At 32.6% G+C, this 20,736-nt stretch overlaps 1 protein-coding gene across 2 annotated transcripts in view; it reads right to left on the minus strand.

Annotated features, from left to right (window-relative positions):
• The window catches only part of APLF (aprataxin and PNKP like factor), an 88,696-nt gene that overhangs the window by 58,391 nt on the left and 9,569 nt on the right, over positions 1 to 20,736 (minus strand). For both annotated transcript variants that reach the window (XM_036908227.2, XM_057497127.1), the window contains exons 2-3: positions 16,663 to 16,734; positions 6,897 to 7,069 (exon numbers count right to left, since the gene is read on the minus strand). In XM_036908227.2, the coding sequence (XP_036764122.2) occupies positions 6,897 to 7,069; positions 16,663 to 16,734 (245 nt within the window). The remainder of the gene's footprint in view (positions 1 to 6,896; positions 7,070 to 16,662; positions 16,735 to 20,736) is intronic.

Consider the following 20,736-nt stretch of genomic DNA (forward strand, 5'->3'; position numbering starts at 1 on the left):
GTTTTTTTCCTAATTAGTTCATAGTTTTAGCTCTTATATTTAGGTCTCTGATCCAGTTTATATGCATATTTTTTATATGGTGTATGGTAGGAGTGTTACTTTATTCTATTTCATGTGGATATCCAGTTGTCCCAACACCATTTGTTGAAAGTCTATTATTTCTCCCATTTAGTTGTCTTGGCACTCTTGTTGAAAATCAACTGGCCATCATGTAAGGGTTTACGTCTGGACACTCCATTTTATTCCACTGATCTGTATGTCTTTCTTTATGCTAGCACCACACTGTCTTCATTACTGCAGCTTTGTTATAGGATTTGAAACTGGGATGTATGAATCCTCCAACTCTTTTCTTCAATTTAAAGATTGTTTTGGCAATTAAGTAATGCTTAAAACTTCAAAATACAGTCCAGGTTAAATTTAAGTATAAATTCTATATTTTTATATCTTTAATATAAAATATGCTTTTCAGATGAATGAGCTAGACCTAGAAATGTTTTCAAAAATTATAAATGAATTGAATTTTAATATGACACTTCATACTATCATACTATAATGGCATTTTCATCAACATTGTGTTGTTTTGTTCAAAATTAAAATTAAAGTGATTAAAATCACCTATTTATATGGAATCTAAGTGTTAAGAACTTTAACAATTAAAAAAAAAACCTGATATGACAAGAAATTTATTTTACTTTCCTCAACAGTGTCTTAAAAAAAAATAACCTCCCTAGAAAGAGTGTGCTGTACTTCCTTATCAGCAGTGAAATTCAGATATAAAAAAAATATTTCATTATATTAATAAACCAACACTTGCTAAGCACCCACTACTCAGAGGCAATAAGAACATAAAATTTATGTTCATGCTTCTGAATGAAATATGCTGTAATTTAATTAACTAAAATATAAAACCAAAGTGGTTTTTTAAATTTGTTTTTCTCCTACTATGACTTCTCAAAAATATATGGGTTTTGATATTTCCAGCTTCGTAATTTCACAGAAACATATGCTGAAAAGAGTGAAATATGAACACAATAGCTGATATGTTTAGACCCATACGCTCCCATGGAGTCAGTTGTAAGTGTGACTTCTCATAGAGAATCTAAATACTATATGACAAGCATGTTGACATGAGTAAAATGAAAACCTGAAGAAATGACAAGCTTTTTCACTGTTTTGTTGTTCGAATCCCTTTCTTAAATTCATAAGTGGTTGGAAGAAAAAATTTACAATGGCATCAGGGTCCCAGCCACTGCCACAAAGCACAAAGGTTTTCTTTTTTGTTCTTTTTTAAATTTTAAAATATTTCAACATGTAGAAATGCATACAGAATATATGTATTCTATCTACCTATCTATGAATATACTGTATATCCACCCACCCAAATAGAAACACTCTGTCTTATTTGCTCCAGATTAATTACAAATACAGTCAAAGCCAATCCTGACCCTGTGCCCTGCCTCAATCTTGTTCCCCTACCTACCATTCCTTCTTCAAAGGAAAATACCAGGCTGATTTTAATGTTTATTTTCACAGGCGTGTCTTTACACTTCACACTATATTATGTGCGTATCCATTATCTGAGTATATGCATATGTATATATGTGTACATATACACAATATATATTACATATAACATATTATGTAATATATATAAATCATGAAGTAACTCAAGTAATCCATAATATACATATATATTATGTATATATCCATATGTAAAGAATGCATGCTTTATATATTTGTTACTCTGTTTTTACTCAACGTGAAGATTTATCCATGTTTTCACCTGGAGATCTCTTTAGTTCATTCATGTACACCCCATTATAGGACTATACCAAATTTATTGAGCCATTCAACAAGTGTGTTCACTATTAAAATGACCGCTGTAAGTTTTCTTGTACAGCAGAGGGTGGTCAGTAAGAGAGCTCTGGGAACCAGTCAGCTTGGCTTTGAATCCTAGTTCTGCCACATATTAGCTATGTAATCTTGGGCAAGTCTTAAAACTTCTGTGTCTGTTTCTTAATCTGAAACATAAGGTTATTAACAGTACCTATTCCTTATAAAGATCATTATAAAGATTTTAAAGTTCATACAAATAAGCTTGCACAACAGCAAACAGCATTTTTTTTAATGTGATAGACACTGCAAAATAGAGCTAGTTATAAATTATATGAAAATCCCACTGTATCAAGAAATGTCTAAAATATATTTCAATACTTGCACAATCTAAGAGATGGCCCACTTCCCCTTGCTTAGAGGAAAGGAGTTGCTTCTCATCTGAAGACCTGGCAGCTGCCTCCTGTGGGAGACACCTATCTGATGATACTTGCCTTCCTCAAGACCTGCACTCACCTACCCTCAGACTTCTAGTCCATTACCTGACTATAAAAGTACTGTCTCTGCTGCAATAGGAAAGCAAATATTTACTGAAGAGCTACAGAACCTGGTTAATACATACTGACAGAAACCAGAACAGTATGCAGAAGAATGGATCATGAAGATACTAGAACAGCTGATGCAAATATAAGGATGGATAAAGCACATTTTCTTGCAACCTAGGATTTAAGGTCCTAGCAAGGACAACCAAAGCCAGCTTAACATAGAGCCAGGATGATTTGTTCATGCTTTAAAAAAAAAAGTGCTTTTAGTAAATATGGAAGAAATACTAGAGAGCCATGGCAGGATACTGAAAAGTGGGTCCATAGGTTCAGAGAGATAGTCATGCTAAAATGGATTTATTACATAAAACCAGAGAATCAACCAGCTATGTTCCCTAGAAGAGTCCAGAACAACAGGCAATAAGGTATGCGATAGTGAGGCTATTACAGTGGTAGGGGAGGCTGCCAAGGAACAGAGCCCCTTAGTATCAATGGAGATGACATGATTCTATAACTGAAGAGGCCAGGTGGTTAGCTTTTAAAAATCAGAGGCTAAGTGGCTGTTAACTGCATAACAGAAAGCAAAGCTGGAATGGCACTGATCTGTAAGCATCCATAACAGTGTTTGTCCACCCAGCTGGAGACTACAGTTCCCAGCATTCCTTGCAACTCAGTATAGCAGTATGTCTAACTGTTTTCAGTAGGATGTAAATGAAATGATATGTACAAGATATATTATCCCTCCAGTTGGAAATGATGAAGATAACTTGGAAGCTAAATGTTGAGGATGGCAGAGCTACTCCACTAGCTGGAGCACTTGGATTTCTTCAAGGAGAATGCATCTACTATGAAGGACTATTATGTGACAGGAAAATAAATTCTACCTTGGTTAAGCCCTTCATTTTTGGGGCTGCTTGTTAAGCAATTTAGCTTTTACTCTAATACAGGTATCAGCAAATTACAATGGTTAGTCCAAATCCAGCCTGCTACCTGTTTTGTACATAAAGTGTGACTGAAACACAGCCATGAGCAATCTGTTTACATATTGCCTATGACTGCTTTTTCACTACAAGAGCAGATATGAATTATTATGACAGATTATATAGCCCACAAGACCTAAAATAATTGAAATCTGGTCCTTTACAGAGAAAGGTTGCCAATATACGTTCTAATACACAGCCCTTCTTAAGAAAGTGTTCAATATTTTATTTTTCATTTTTATTTTGCCTGCCCAAATATTAAATGTTTAGCCAACGAAAGCAAAAACACCCTTAAATAAATCTAGAATTGCCAAAATGCTTAAAAGGGAGGGCTATATACTTTTAATCTATGTAAAATTATACAAATGTCATAAATATCTTCAATTAAAAACAGCTATTACTGTTAAACTCTAAGGAAATGGTTTCAAGTTACTGGTCTTTCAACTACTGCACATGAGTGCTAAGGAACAAAGTAAAAAAAAACAAAAATGATTACTGTACATCAGAAATTTAATGTATTATCATGGGAATACCTGAAAACTCTGAATCACAAACTGGAAAAGAGCTGAGAATGAAATCAACACCCTCAAGTAAATGTTCACTAGTAAGCTACAAACAGAACATTTAGTATTTAAATATAAATAATGTAATTGGGCTGCCCTAGGCACACAACTGCCAAAACATATACAAAATATTTACTACTTCTTTCAATATATTTAGCTTGATATTAATAATGCAGCAGGTAATATTACTTTTAATAAACAGCCTGAAAAAGTACAGTGCTATTAAAGTGGGTTGTATTTTCACTTTTATCAATACTGAAAAATCCAAAGTTCACTAACCCCACAATCTGATCTATTTAGGATATAACACTAGCCTTTCATACTAAGGGCACAAGCTAATTTGAGTGGATATAAATAAAATTAAAGATGACATACCTACTTCAAAAAAGTTATCAGGAAATGACATTTTTATAGAAATGTATATTTTCTGATTGTTGAAAAAATATATATATAATTTTACCAAGGAAGTTTATTTTAACAAAAAAGTTAGTTCTTTATATTTCTCATTTCAGCAGCTAGTTAAAAATATTCTTTCTACATCTGTGGTAAGATAAAAAGGAGGATGAAGATATGTACTTCAAACTGGCAAGCAAAGAAGGTTATTAAATTTCATTTAACTGAAATCAAAAATAACTTCCTGATGTAATTTCTTAAAATTTACTATTAACAATTTTTAGATATAATTTATATATACTGAAATGCACACATCTGAAGTGCACCATTTGATCAGTTTTGACAAATGCATAACCCTTGTAACTTAAACCCTTATCAAGACATAATGTCCATCATCATGAAGAGCTCCCTTGTGCCCCTTCCTAGTCAATTCTTCTGGAAATAACCATTGACTGGATTTCTACCAGTAGAGATCCAGTTTATTACAGAACATAATATAAACATAATCACTGAGGAGTTTTGTGCCTTGCTTCTTTAATAGATTCCTCAGCATTTCTAAATACACAATCATGTCATCTACAAAAAAAAGACAGTTTTACTTCTTTCTTTCCAATCTAATGTATTTTATTTCTTTTTTTTTTTTGCCTTCCTAGACTGGTTAGATTTCCAGTAAATGTTGAATAGAAGTTACACAAAATGCCAACTTTGTTTTATTCCTAAATTTAGAAGAAGAATTTTCGATATTTGACTATTACATGTATTTTCTATACAAGTAAGTTTCCTTCTTTTCCTAGTTTTCTCAGAGATTTTTAAAAAAATAATAGTTGTTGAATTTTGTCAAAACCGCATTTGTACACCTACCAAAATGGGAGTTCTTTAATCCATTATAGTGAATTGCACTGATTGTTTTTTTATATGATAAACCCACTTTGCATTCCTCAGACAATTCCACTTAGTCATAAAGTATTACCCTTTTAACATATTGCTGGATTGGACTTACATTTTGTGATGAGGAATTTTGGTCTATAGTTTATTTTTTTAAATAATATTCCTATCTAATTTTGGTGTCAGGATTATAGATGCTTCATAAAGTGAGTGAGGAAGTATACTCTCTTCTATTTGGGACAAAAATGTATTAATATTGGCATTATTTTTTCCTTAAAGTTTAATAGGATTCACTAGTGAAGTTCTTTGTGGAAAATTATTTTAAGCGAACTCAATTTCTTTAATGGATACAGAATTTAGCCGATTTTCTGTTTCTTTCATTTATCAGTTTTGGTAAATTGTGTTTTTTAAGGAATGCATCCATTCATTTAGGTCGTCAAATTTATTGGCATAAAGTTTTAGATAATATTTCTTTGTTATTAATTTAATGTCTGTAAGTAGTGATATCCCTTCTTCTATTCCTGATATTGGTAATTTGTGTGTTCTTTTTGTTGGTACACCTTACTAAGTTTACCAATTAATCTTTTCAAAGAACCAACTTTTGGCTTTGTTCAGATATTTTTTGTCTATTTTCTATTTTATTGATTTCTAGTATTATTCTTATGTCCTTTATTGTATCTGCTCAGGGATTAATTTGGTCCTGTCTGTCTTCTTAGAGCATAAGCATAGGTCACTGGTTTTATAGCCTTCTTCTCTGCTAATAGAGCCATTTAATACAAATTTTCCTCTAAGGACTACTTCAGCTTCACCTCACAAATATTTATGTTGTGCTTTCAGTAGCACTCTTTTCAAAATGTTTTCTAATTTTCCTTGTGATTTCTCTTTGACCTATGTATTATTCAGAAGTGTGCTATTTAACTTCAAAATATTCAGATATTTTTCTATTTATTGTTATTGATTTTCAATTTAATACCATTATAATCAGAGGACATACTCTGCATAATTTTGTCCATCTATTAGTCCAGTTTATGTATTCTATAATTTAAAAGCTGAAATAAAGACAAATAATCTGCTAATGACTGCCTCAATAAAACTAGTGTATTAATTTTAATTTTACACAGATGTTTACTGTATTACCTAATTTCCTTAGTTTCCCTAGTCTGCATCTTTTTAAGAAATAGGATTTACATAAGTGTAGTCTAAGCCAGAAGCTAATAAAATTTAAAAAGCTAAAAGAAAAGAGATTAAAAAAAAGTACAACACAGAAAATATAATCAGTAGTTCTGTACCATCTACACTGACAGATAGTAACTACATTAGTTGGGGTGAGGATTTAATAATACAGATAACTGTCGAGTCACTATGTTGTATACCTGAAACCAAGGTAATTTTGTATGTCAACTATACTTCAATAAAAAATATATATATTAAAAAAATGTAGTCAGTATCAAATTAACAATCCTGGTTACAGTAGGGTGGAAAATAGATTCTGAACACAATGGTAAAAGACACCACATATGGGAGCAATCACTAATGAGGTGTTAAGTTTCCAAAGTCAAATGTTTTCTAGAAACACACATACAACTCCTATATAACCAATACGGTTTTTAATCCAAATGCTTCTACTGAGCATTTGTGGACAACTGATGAATTAGTTGTAAATACCATTACCTACTCTCATTTCATTCAGGTAATCTTACCTTAGAGTACATTCCATTTCCATTTCAGAGTCTGTAGATAAAACACAGAAAATGTATTTGTCGACTAACAATGAAAAACTGTCTCCAGGGTTCAACCAGCGCCATAGATTTTTCTTCAGTGGTAAGAGCTGGCTCTTCTCAGAAGACTGATAAAAACACGGATTTGTGTGTATCTAACAAATAAAAAAAGAATGCAGTGAGGTTGTAACTCAAAATTATGACTAAAGTAAAAATGTGAACTGATCCAAAACTTTAATATCAAAACAATTTAAGTATAAACTTAGACTTCAAAGTCTAAAAAATCTGGCATTATAAGTACCATAACTATTAGCTATACATAAAAAAGGAAAAAGTCCATAACAGACCTCTCATTTCTCTAGGAATCAAAGAAAAAAGCAAAGTTAATTAACTGGTTAAAAGATACTTCCATTTTGCTTACAAGAAACAAATGGACACTGGAAAGAAAAACATGAAAAATAATTCTCAGTGTGGAAACTGAGTCCTCTCCCCATTCCTCCACCTACTTCATCGGTCTAAATGAGACTTTTTCTAGAGACATTAACAACCTCTGTAGTACAACAAAGTAACTGTACCCTGGCATTGGACATATGCTGACCATGCCCAGTTTTTCCATTTGTACTTCACTAAAGTATCTTGAGAAACAACTTTATTTTCATATATCAAAAACTTTTCTGATCCCAATCATTTAAAATACCTACAGGTGTTAAGATATGTCCTATTTACCCTGAATTTGAACAGCCTAGATTCTGCATAAATTCAGTAGGCAATAACTTCTGTTCTTACTGTAAAAAATATTCATTATGGAAAAATTAGTTTATAAAAGGCCTATTTTTAATATGGGTATTTTGAAATTCTACAAATGCATCAGCTCTTTACTTTTTTTCTTTTTACTCTTTAACAATTTTTTTTCATTGGGATATTTGGTTAAAATTTTTATTAAATGTAGTTACTTCCACTTTTTAAAAATCTTAAGCCTTTACAGACTACAGCTAAGTAAAATAAAATATAAACAAGTCTAGAGTATTGTTATAAAACATGAAGCAAATAATGTTATTAACTTTAGTAGGCTACTTTGGATTATAATTTTTCTTTTTTTAAAACCTATTTCTGCAAGAAAACAAATCCTACCATTTGCAACAACATGGATGGAGCTAGAGGGTACTATGCTCAGTGGAATAAGCCAGAGAAAGACAAGTACCAAATGATTTCACTCATTTGTGGAGTATAAGAACAAAGCAAAAACTGAAGGAACAAAACAGCAGCAGACTCACAGACTCCAAGAAGGGACTAACAGTTACCAAAGGGAAGGGGTTGGGGAGAGCAGGCAGGAAGGGAGGGAGAAGGGGATTAAAAGGAATTATTATTAGCACACATAACGTAAGGGGGGCATGGGGAAGGCAGTATAGCACAGAGGAGACAAGTAGTGACTGTACAGCATCTTACTACACTGATGGACAGTGACTGTAATGGGGTATGTGTAGGCGACTTGATAGTAGGGGTGTATGTGGTAACCACAAGGTTGCTCATGTGAAACCTTCATAAGATTGTATACCAAAGATACCTCAATTTAAAAAAAAAATCTATTTCTGCAGAAAATGAATAGGGAATTTCAGGAGTAAATGCAATACAGTCTGATTTCATTTTCTATTATATGTTAAAACATATCAAAATATCCACAAACATCAAACATCTACAATGTTCTCCCACTCCATCCAAATGTCAAGGCCCTCTAAAATATTTTTTGAATCCATTTCTCTTTTCCATTTGCAGAGTCCCTGCCCTAGTTCTAGCTCTTACCTACTGCTTACATTTCTTGCTTGTGCTAACATCACATCAAGTCTCCCCAGACTTCACTCACCTCACCGCTTCCCAGGTATTCTTTCACATTCCCTATGTAAAGCCTGTGACATTTCTGTAATATAAACAAAGCTCTGCAGGAAGGCCCTACATAAACCTACAGTGGTGTTCAACTTCACCTCTGACCTTCATACTCCAAAATCTTTGCCCTATACACACAATCTCTGATCCAATCACGGAGGTCTACTTAAAATGCTTTCATTGACCACAGTCTAAGACATCTTATCTCACCCCACCTTTCTACTTGAACTGCTTGAACCAGTTCTAAGATCAACTGTAATCATCTGATAATCACCACTAGACTAAGTAAGGTCAATGGGTGCTGACAGTGGTACCTAACATGACTGTCATAGTTTATGGTGACAACAACTAGAGAAATCTCTTAACAGGAAGAATCAATGACATTCCAACCATCAGTCATCAGTGGATAATCTCAGAAATGGTTCCTGATAGTTCATGGTGAGGCTTGAAATCTAACGTGTTTACTAAAAATGCTACCAGCTAAGTCACTTAAATTCACCCCTAAAATTATTTGAATTCCATTCTCCATAAGATACCAGGTTGCATGATTTTTAAATATTATGAATAGAATCTATACAGTTAGGTAAACAATTTTTAAACATCACCCACTTTCATTTTCTAAAAAGCTCATAGAAGCAGCTGGGCACATGAGTTTGTTTCCTGGCTTTCAAAATCCCAAGAAAATCACACAAGTAACTTTATTTACCACTTCACAGGACTTTGTCTGATTGAATAACAAACGTGATACTTTTAAACTAACTACAGAAGCACAGAATTTGGGGAAAGGAACCTAGAAACTATTTAACAATTGGGAAAGAAAATAACTACATTTAAAAGCTAAACTGTCAAACAGTATATTTAACCAAAGGGGGTGGGTTAGGACTAATATAGAATGGAGAACATTAAAACAAAAACTATCACAAAAATAAGCATTGTTCATACATGCCCAAACTTAAAAATAAAACAAAACAAAAGACAACTCTGAATGATGGAATGACTACAATACCTAGTTCTGGCGATTTAATTTCAGGAGGATCTGGCCACCAGTCCTTCCTAGGTTTATCTGCAATTGAAAACATTTCTATTTCCTTCAAATTTGTGTTAAAAGAAAGCAGTAAAATAAGATTTGGAGACAAAGGGTAGAAGTAGAAATTAAAAACAGAGCCTATACAAATTTGGTAGGCAGTTATTCTACTGGTCATTTTGCAAACTATATGCAATACTGCATAATGAGGGAGATGCAATTTAACACCATATTTATGTGACACAATATTCCTAAAAAGAGTTGTGAATGTTTGATTTTTTAAAAAATCAAGTTGCAATTTAAACATAATGTTTAAAAACCTTTCATTATGCTATCAGCCACTCCTTATTTATTTCTCAAAGCAGCTCTGTGGCCAGAGCTTTTAAGTGCAACAAGCAGGACAAACCATGAGATTCTGAGCTTGTGCACACTGCTGGGCTTGGAAAATCATCCCGTTACTCCTCAGCCTTTTAAGTGAAGCCTCCCCTTCCTTCAGAATGCCACAGCAACCAGTCAGGAATGCTAGGTGGCAGGAGAGACAAGAGTCAAGTCAGAAATATATATAACTTCTGCCTGAACTGTGAATATTCTTTAAATGAGGTTTACTTATTACAGGCCAAGATAAGACCATGTTCTTATTCATGAATATTTTAAAGATTCAGATGATCTCCAAATTAGATTAAATAATGACAGTCTTAAATTCTTAAAGGCTAAGATATTAAAAACAAAGGCATAAAATTCTAAGATCAGAAAGGTAAAATACTTAAAAAAAGAAACCACATTTCTTCAAAAAGGCATCACAAAACCAAAGTCAAAGAAACATTCATTTTGAGTGTTTTTCCTCAGTTGAAAGCACTTAACATTTCAATTTTAAGTGGTGAACTATCAGACATTTAGCAAATCCAGCCACAAATAAAGTGGACCAATGTGAGTGGTCCATGATTATCTTTTTCTTTTCCTAAAACTGTTAATACAGGGGATTCCAGAATTAAGAGCAAAAATGACATTCCAACAAATCTGTTTGAGCCTGTAACTTAAATCTAAATAAATATTATTCAAGTAAGTTTTTAGAAGTCTATGTCAAATTATATGCACTCCAACTACTTTAGCCACACATACATGAAGTCCAAAAGCTAGTTTTTTCTAAGCTGTAAATTAGGAAAATATCTAGCAATATTAATAAACAAAAAGGGAAAAGACACTACACAACCTGGAATGAAACCAAGACATAGTATATATAAAATAAGACTTCTGAAAAACCATAGGATACTGTAAATACTTTACAGCAACACTTGCAAATATGGCCAAAATTGACAATTATCTTAAAGAATATACTCCAAACAGACTTGAAAAATATATATGTTTATGTGTGTTTGCATGGCTTGTTTAAAAAGTACTTAATTATAAAAAGACAAGGAGAATGAAATCAGACCTATATTTTTAAAATACAGTAACTAAAAATATTTCTAATTACTCCCAAAATGAGACTCAAACAGATTTAAAGATTCTTCTGAATATTCAAACTCTTCCCAAGACCAGAAAAATGTGAAAGGTTTTTCAATTCCTTCAATGAGGCTAAATTAATTTTGATTCTAAAAGCAGGCAAAATAGTGGCATACTCAAACCCACAGTGAATAAAGACACAAGCTCCCTGAATGAGAAGCATCTCTTTGGTGTGCGCCTTTTCACATATTCATGGGATGAGAAATGCAGACTTAAATTGATAATGCTATAGTTTTAGAAGTGGTAAAAAGGATATATTATCCCTCAAGAAATGGAACTAAAATACAAATCAATTTTCTATAGTTTCCTCTTGTATTATAAATATTAAAGAAAGATTGATATGTACCCAAGAGGTTCCTCTTATTTTCAATGTTACTTCTTTAACCTGGAAAGCATTTTCTTTCTTTCTTTCTTTTTTTTTACAAAATGAGTTGTGGAAAAGCTATTGTAGTATTTTACACTATTTTCCAAGTACACTCATAATTTCATGGGAAGAAAAATAATCACAACTCAGGAACTGTATTGTGCTGTGAAAAAAACACAATCACCCAAAGTTGTACATTTTGAGGATCAATACCAAATGGCAAAAGAGAGTATCTTTTGCAATTTATATGTAGTTATATAACTACCTCCTCAATCATCCAAGAACCGAAAAAGAGTAAGATTTGATTAAAATGAAATAAAAGCACTGACAGCTATGAATTTACCCTGAGGACATTACTAACCACTGGTGATACAATCATTTACAGAGAACATTGTCATTTTGCCTTTATAATACATTTTCTCCCTGCTGATACCAGATTAGATTAAATCTAAATGACATACAAAAAAGCTAACATCAAATCCTCATGAGCCAACATTATCTTCTCAAGCACTATTTCCAAGAACTGCTGAAAGCTAGAACCTTTTTTTAAAGGGAAGTATTAGAGAAAAAATTCATCCAATTTAAAAGTACAAATTAGTAATTTGCCCTAATTGCACTCATCTATCATTGTCAAAGCCACTTTTTATTTGACTGTATTTCTTATTTGAAGGAAAGCAGAAAAGCACTTACTCGTTTACACATAATTTGGAGTATACAACATACAGAAGGGACCATCATAATAACAAAACATTTGCTATCATTTATATAGTTTTACAGTATTTTTTAAACTAAAACTTATCTCTCAACATGTTTTTCCAGTTGTATATATAACCTGCTTTAGCAGGTGAAATAATTTGTAATTGACTAGGGGACAGAGAATAAATAACATTAGTACACATTAAGATAAAATAAATGAACAGGAAGTCACTTGTCCTCCTTATTACTTTCAAGATTTTTAAGTTTCTATTAACAGTTAAGGTCAGATTTAGAATTTCCCTAAGTTTCTAACCTTTAAGGTGCAGCTACAATAAGCAGCTGAATAAATAAATCTATTTCGAGGAGATAAGTATTTTACTGAAACTATATTAATAGAATCAAGACATCAAGCATTATACAAAGCAAAGGACCTGTACTTGTATCATCAAGTCTAAGCAGCAGCTTTCCTTCCACAAGTAAATATAGTAATTCTTGGAATAAAATTCAAAACCCAATTAAATATTTTCCTAAAAGAACAATCAAATTCTAGTACTAGAGTTGAACACTTCCTTAAAAACAAATGCACTTTTTCATGTCTTCCAAAACTTGGTAATTTGGCATTACAAAAGTAACTGCAGTACACTGTACTATTCTTCACACCTTTTTCATGTCATAAATGTTCCATAACTTTTAAAAGATACAATACATGTAAGATACTTTGTGTGGAACCACCACCCAGTTTAAGAAAAATAATACTACTACCACCTTTTAGTCTTTCCCCATCTCATTCTCTTCTCAGTTTAATTATACTGATTATTGTGTTTATCATTTCCTTAATTTTCTTTATGGTTTTAACACCTAAGTTTGTGAACCTGAATATACTGTCTATTTCTGTAGAATTTTTAATATTATATAAATGGAGCCATATTTGTACATATTCTTCTAATGATTGCTTTTATCAGTATTATGTTTTTGATTTTAACCCATGTTTTTTCATGCTATAATTAACCTTCACTGTTGTAGTATGTTTCATTGGATGAATGTATCACGCACAATATATTTATCAGTTCTACTGATGATAGAAATTTATGTTGCTTCTAAGTGTTTTGCTATTAAATATCTATTGGTATGCGTGCGTGTGAGTTCTGGTTTGTAGGGAATGCATGTTTTCATCTTTAGAAAATAACTTCAAGCTACATTCTAAAGTGGCTGTAAAATATATGTGCTCACCCACAGTTTAAAACTATTTTACTTGTTCCAAATCCTCAGCAACACATGAAATTGTTAGACTTTTCATTTTTGCCAGTCTTTTGGATGTGAAATGGTATCTTACTGTGGTTTTATTTACATTTCTCCACTTAATAAGGAAGCTGAGCACCTTTTTCATGTTACTAACCAGTCATATTTCCACTTCTGTTATCTGCCACTCAAGTCTTCAGCCCATTTTTCTACTGCAGTATTTTTTTCTCATCGAAGGCATTTGCTATACATTTTGGATATCATTCCTTTGTCAACTGCATGTGTTTTGAGTATCTTCTCTTTCTTGAATTTTTCATTTTCATTATAGTATATTTTGATAGGCAAAACTTAATTTTAATGTAATTTGCTTTTTTCAATCTTTTATAGTTTCTGCTTTTTATGTTATGTAAAAACTCTTACTCTAAATCATAAAGGTTTTTTCCTAATCTTTTAACAGTTTTATAGTTTTGACTTTCACATTTAATCTACCTGAAATTGATTTTTGTGTATGGTTTGGGGCGCAAGTCTGAATTTTTTTTCCCCACCCAAACTATACCAGTACAACTTACTGATAAAAAGTTCTCTTCCCTACTGATATGAAATGACAGCTCAGGTCCAAATCAAATCCCCACACACATTAGCCTAAATCTAAGGTGGCTTCAGTTCTAAAATTCTATTCAACTGAAGGCACCAAAACGTCTTGTGAAAATAAAACAATAATTAGTTTTAACTTCAGGAAATTTTTTTAAAGAAGAGGACACCAAATGGCAAGACAATCCTGACTTAGAAGTGGGAAGAGCACTGCATAGGGTTCAAAGAACCTGAGCTCTAATTCCTATTCAACAACTTGCTAGAATCAGATTATGTAAAATCAGACATTCTCAAGAGGGCCTTCCACATTCTATAGAACTTGTCAAAAATAATGGTACAAAGAAAACAGTAAAAAATATTTACCTACCTCCCATCTCTATAAGGTCACATTCACCAGGAAGTTCAGAAATTACACTAATTGATATTTAAAAGATAAATATGAACATAGATATAATTTAAATAAATAAACTTTATCATCCCATATTTTAGTTTTACATATATAATCTAATGAGGAGTTTTTGCCCTAGCTTCTAATTTTGTATAAACCATAGTTTGGTGCTCAAAAGACACTTGTTGACATCAGATAGTTGTTTTATATGATTATAGTTTCATTAAAGACCAAGTAAATAAAGGTGAAGAATGTTTTCTAAAAGGTTATCTTCTTTTAATTGAACATTGATAACTCTAATGCAGAAATCTGACTCACTTCATATGGATGAAGTTTAACTCAAATAGATAATTTTCCATTACTAAAATCACCTTTAGGTATACTTATTTTATATTATTAATACTCTTTTGGGTCATCACAGAAGTTCAAAATATTTCTGAATACTTTTCATTCAAGTATAGACACAACTCCATTTAAGCATCTTTACTAAGACTCTTTGGAAAACATCCTAGTTTTTAATGCAGATGTCCTTAACACTGAGAAGAATATAGATAAGTTTTAAAATATTTATGCATTAGTAAAAATGATGATTTCCTAGTGGCCTATTTCTGATACATAAAAAATTTAATGTCACATGAATTTTATTATAAGAAGGATTTTTTCCTAGCACTGAGTAAATATGAGTATAAAAAGAAGATCTAATATTTATTCAGCTGTTTACAATTCAATTGATTAACTTGATCACAAATAACCATGCTAAACTCTTTAAGTGGATCACATCATTATTTACAACTATTCTGCTACTATGAAGTTTTCAAATGTTATTTGAATAAAGATGAAGCTGTAAAAAAACAACATGAATTACAGGTATTAACCAACAGGCTGTCTTTATAGATAGAGTAAAAAGTACTACTGGTTATTGATTTATTTTCTATGACACCTGCATATATATTAGGATTTTAATACTTATAATACAAATCTAGAAAATTCCATAAACCTACCATAGGAGTTGATACTCTCTGCTTTGGTTCAAAAATAACTAGAAATCTAATCATCAAGGACTATTGAAACACTATACTTATCAAAAAAATCAAGTACTCACTACAAGTTCCTCATTTCATTAGCATGTATTATAAAGCAGTCAGTCTAAATAATATAGAAAGTAAGTATTAAGTCCTGGGTCTTCCACTTGAGGGGCCTAGTATATTATTTTCCCTAATTACTATTTTCAAAAAAAGTAAATATAAACTCATAATATGCTCTATCAGAAAAGGCAGGGTAGAAATTTAGAGAATCCTGTATTCTTTATATTAAAGTGCTTTATTAATAACAAAACGAAACTTCTTTATTTTAGGCCATAGTAGTTTACTGAACAAGAGTCAGAAATTAGGTACTGGAAAATAACATAATTTTGTAAAATCTATGATAACCCCACTCCTAGAAATGCCAGAAACAGTTCTCAGTGCAGCATTTATTCATGCATTCAACAAATATTACATACATACTATGTGCAAGGCATATGGCTAATAACTAGAGATATGAAGATTAGTCAGTGTTCTTATGCTCAATGAGCTTATGATGTAGTAAGTCTCATCTAAGAATAAGATAGTTAGAGAAGATTCAGAGATGAATAGCTGATGATAAATAAAGGGGCTCCTACAAGAGTGCTGACTACAGATATCAGCACTTTTCAAGACACTACGACAATGCAGAATGAAATATAAACCTTTAAAAAATATATTTATTCAAGATTACATAGTAATAGACTTTCTTATAGGATCTTATTAGTAATATTCAGTTATTAACAAAATCATTATGTATATACAAACTGGCAGTCATTTTTCATAAAAATTCTAACTATATAAATGTAGCTTTGCCCTATGGGGAAATAGGTACCTTAAATAGTTTAAACCTTTATCTCCCAATTATCTTCTGGCAATAAGGATATATTCTGATATTAATTCCCTATTTCTATTGACCTCAGAAAATAAGCCCCTCTAATCAGGTGCTGGAAAACGGTGAGAGACAAAAAGCTGAAATAAATCATTAATAGCATATTTACCGGTTTGATTCGAAGCTTACCACCAACTACCTCAAGAATTGCATGTCTTCTGGAGACCCTCCTGTCTGTTATCTACAGGAAAAACAAATAAAAATGTCAAACACAGTCATCTCCCTAGAAAAACTAAAACAATAACAATAAAAAATTCCATAGCAATGTTTCTGAAATTAGTTGGCTAGATATGAAATATATTATTCATTCAACAATGGTATGTTGAAATGACTGTCTTCTTGAGCTGATAATGAAAAAATTCAGAGACCAAGGGACCTGCCAAGGACACAGAAGAATAAATGGCAGAGTAGAGACTCAAGTTTAGAATCTAACAGATCCCAAAACCTTTCATTATGATTTCTACCGAGATAGACATTTAGTGGGGATTCTTATCAATAAAATCATAAAACTAGGGGGAAAAATCTATATAATACATACTCATTAGAAAGCATTTCAAATGTAGGAAATACATAGTATGCTATAATAACAAAAGGTTTTAAAAAGCAGGAGTCTGGTAAATACAAAATAAGGTGTGACTACCAGCTTTGGGATCAGAGAGACACAGGTCAGGCTGACCAGCATTTGAGCTTTGAGGCCATCAGCAGTAATTAAGAGAACAGGAGGGCACAATAGTGAAAACCAAGTATTTACATTGAAGAAAATATTATTATTTCTAACATACATATATGTATCTGCTTATTTGGGGGCAATAGTGTCCTATTTATGTTCACAATCATTTCTGCATACCAAAATTTAACAACTGCACTTTAAATGATGACATTGCCAATCAAGCCCTCCCTGAAAGGCTAAAAATGCCCAGTTAGGATTATCTTTGTAAATGTGGCTGAAACATAATTTACTAAACACCATAATTATTTGGGCCATCTCTTGGTCACCTTAGTACCTATCATTTCAATTCTGATATTATCTACATCAGGACCAAAATTACCAGTAAAAGCAGACTACAGCAATGCCTAAACTCAATTAAGCCCATTTGTTCTCCCAAAACTTGCAAAACGCAGTACTACCAAGCACCAGTACTCATGTTAACCAGAGAGCAGCTCCACACTTAAGGCTGTGACTATATAAAGAACAACACCAAGATCACCATGGAATAAATTCTACCTCTGCGAATTGTCTACAGAACTACAGGTAATTTTTAGAACATTTTCTAAAATAAAGTATCTTAAAGGTAGCCCATTTAAAAGATACACCATTAGCTACAATTGCTTTCAGAAAAGGAAATATAAAATTATCTAGTCTATCAGGAAAGAGAGGATAGAAATTTGGAGGTTCCTATTTTCTTTCCCATAATGTTCTTAGTGGTCTGAAACAACAGCAGTTACCTGATAACCCACTTTACATTTGCACAGCTTTTATCATTTGCAGAGAACTTTCACTTGAATGTTGAGATCCACCTTAATACTGTCATAGCTTTTAGTCACATTTTATATATCTGGAAATTAAAAGTCCGGAGAATTAAGTAACTTGAATAGGTTACTCTTTGAGTAGCTAGTATGCCAATCCATACTCATTAATAAAAATAAGTATGTGAGGAAAATAGACATATATGACCCTACACCTACATGTAATCACTCAGAAGTAGGTTCAAGAAATGTAAGGTATTCTGTGGCAGGGAGTAAGGAGTTTCTATTTCTAACTTGGGTAATACAAATAAATTTTCTAACCAACAGAATAACAAACTGTCAAATATAAAACCATGACATACAGTGATAATTCCTGTTAACATCCAGCTTAGTTTTCTTTCTAAACCGTATTTTTGCAGGAAGTAATAATAGACTTCTCCTATCTCAGCCTTTCTTTGAAGTAGGCTTCAAGAAAAAGATATTTTAATATAAAATCATAATGTGACCTCTAGTGGACACATGATTCCATAACAGCATAATCTCACTGCAAGCTGTACATTTCTAGAAAGTACCCAAAAAAGTGTTTTAAAGAGTCTTTTAAATTAACATCATTCAGGCACTTAGCTAGAATTGTCCCTTTCAAACCATACCTCTATATAATCAATAAGCTACAAAAAGTGATTTATGCTTTTTCAGTGGGAAGCTTAAAGTTTTAACAAATTATTATTAACGCTTATTTTCATTTCAGGATGGGGTAGGGACAGTAGAGGATGGGTTGTGGGATACAAATAGATTATTGTGAAGATATGGTGGCCTGCTTTATATAAAACAAACACTGATCACTGCTCTTTGTGTAAATATCCATACAATCTTATTTATGTATTAACTGTAATAGCAATTATCAAGGATCAAGGCACTGTTCTACATTTATCATGCATTATTTTTTACTATTCACAGAAACTGTGGAGAAGATACTATTATCTTCATATTATAGGTGAGAAATAGAAGTGCAGAGAACTTAAGCAAGTACTGAAAATTACACAGCCAATAAGCAGTAGGACTGGGATTTGAACCCAAGGAATCTGATTCTAGAGACACCTTTGCTCTTAACACTGCACTGCCCCCTTTACTACCATTATGTAAAACATCATTTTTTATATTATTTATTATCAGCTTAACTGTCTATACTAGAACATACTAAAGAGCCAGAAATCAGGCAGAATGGCTATTTAAAAAGTAAACCTTAGAAAATTCAACCCCTAAAACAGTGCCGAGAGGCCTTCAAGCTTTCATTTGATCCTGTTTATTCTAATGTCATACCCAATCTAGTAAGATGTGTTATCTGAATTCCCAATTCTTGATTCACAGCAGATAATAAAATTGGTAGAGTTTAGTAGGCAGTGCATTGACAATGGGGGAGAAATGACTAAGGCTGGTCTGCAAGTGGAAAGACAAAGGATATAGAAAAGTAAAGAAACCCCAAAACTCAAAAAGGCCACAATGGCTAGAGGCTGGTGAGAGTAGAGACAAATGCCATAACATATTTTAAAAGATAGTGAAGGCTTTCATGAGTTTACTCAATGATTACCAAGTGTCACCAGGTTAAATGACAACTTCATTTGAAAGTCAACATTTCGCATCTTAGAAGGCCACAGAAGTAGTTAATATGAAGGAATTCCAGTTTCTATTGAATAGCTGTAGCCATCTAAATTCTAATCATTACACACATCCTCCAAAAAATCAGAGATCAGCAAACAGAGCAAGTAAAACCACCTATATTCCACACCTAATACACAACTAGGAAACAGATGACCACAAACTTTGATTTACACAAGAAGGGGAACAAACACTCAATGCAGAGCAAGCCTCAGGACCTATGCAGGAATAGAAAGACAGGTGGCACCTGGGAGGAAGAGAAGAGAGGGAATGAGAATGAGAACCTAGAGGTGGTGGGGTGCAGATATCCCTCCCAGAAGAAAGTCATAACTCAAGTGTGAAATGCTGAAAATGCACCTTGCATCCAGTTCAGAAGACCAGCAAAACTGGAAACAATCTGGGCATTGACAATTAATAAAAAAATAATCTATGAGTCTGTACTGATCTCAATAAAGGGGCTGGAGCTAGGGCAGGGAGGAAAAGCCTTTCTTTATGAAAGAATGCCAGCTAATGTACAAGAAATGATCAAACCAGAATATTACTGTTTTGTAACTACAAATGTAATAATTAACTCAGTAAAGGCTCAATGGATGTTAACTTTCAGGAGGAAGCTTGAGAGGAAACAATATTCATGAAGTTTCAAACCATCACTCAGAAAGGGAACAGTGTTTTCACTGCAGAAATCTGATAGGCACCACCTTCCCCAGGTGGTCTGAGAGTGGGGCCTCCCGATAGGCTGTCCTAAGTTCACATCATCTACGGAGCCTTCTTGCCCAAAATGGTTAACCTGAATCTAATTACGTGGAAACAATCTGACAAACCAAAATCGGGGCATTCTATGAAACTGACCTAGATCCCAAAAGCAGTGCCATGAATGACAGTTCTAGATTTAAAAAGATAACGTGATCAGATCCTAATTTTTCTTAAATGCTAAAAAGGACATTATTGGAAAAGTTGGGTTAAATTGAATAAGGAATATTAACATTTACTGCACAAATTTCTTGAGTGTGATAAGTGTATCTATACATACATATACAAACACACTATATATGTATTATTT

Source organism: Manis pentadactyla, chromosome 2 (genome assembly GCF_030020395.1).
Source record: "Manis pentadactyla isolate mManPen7 chromosome 2, mManPen7.hap1, whole genome shotgun sequence".
NCBI classification, from domain to species: Eukaryota; Metazoa; Chordata; class Mammalia; order Pholidota; family Manidae; genus Manis; species Manis pentadactyla.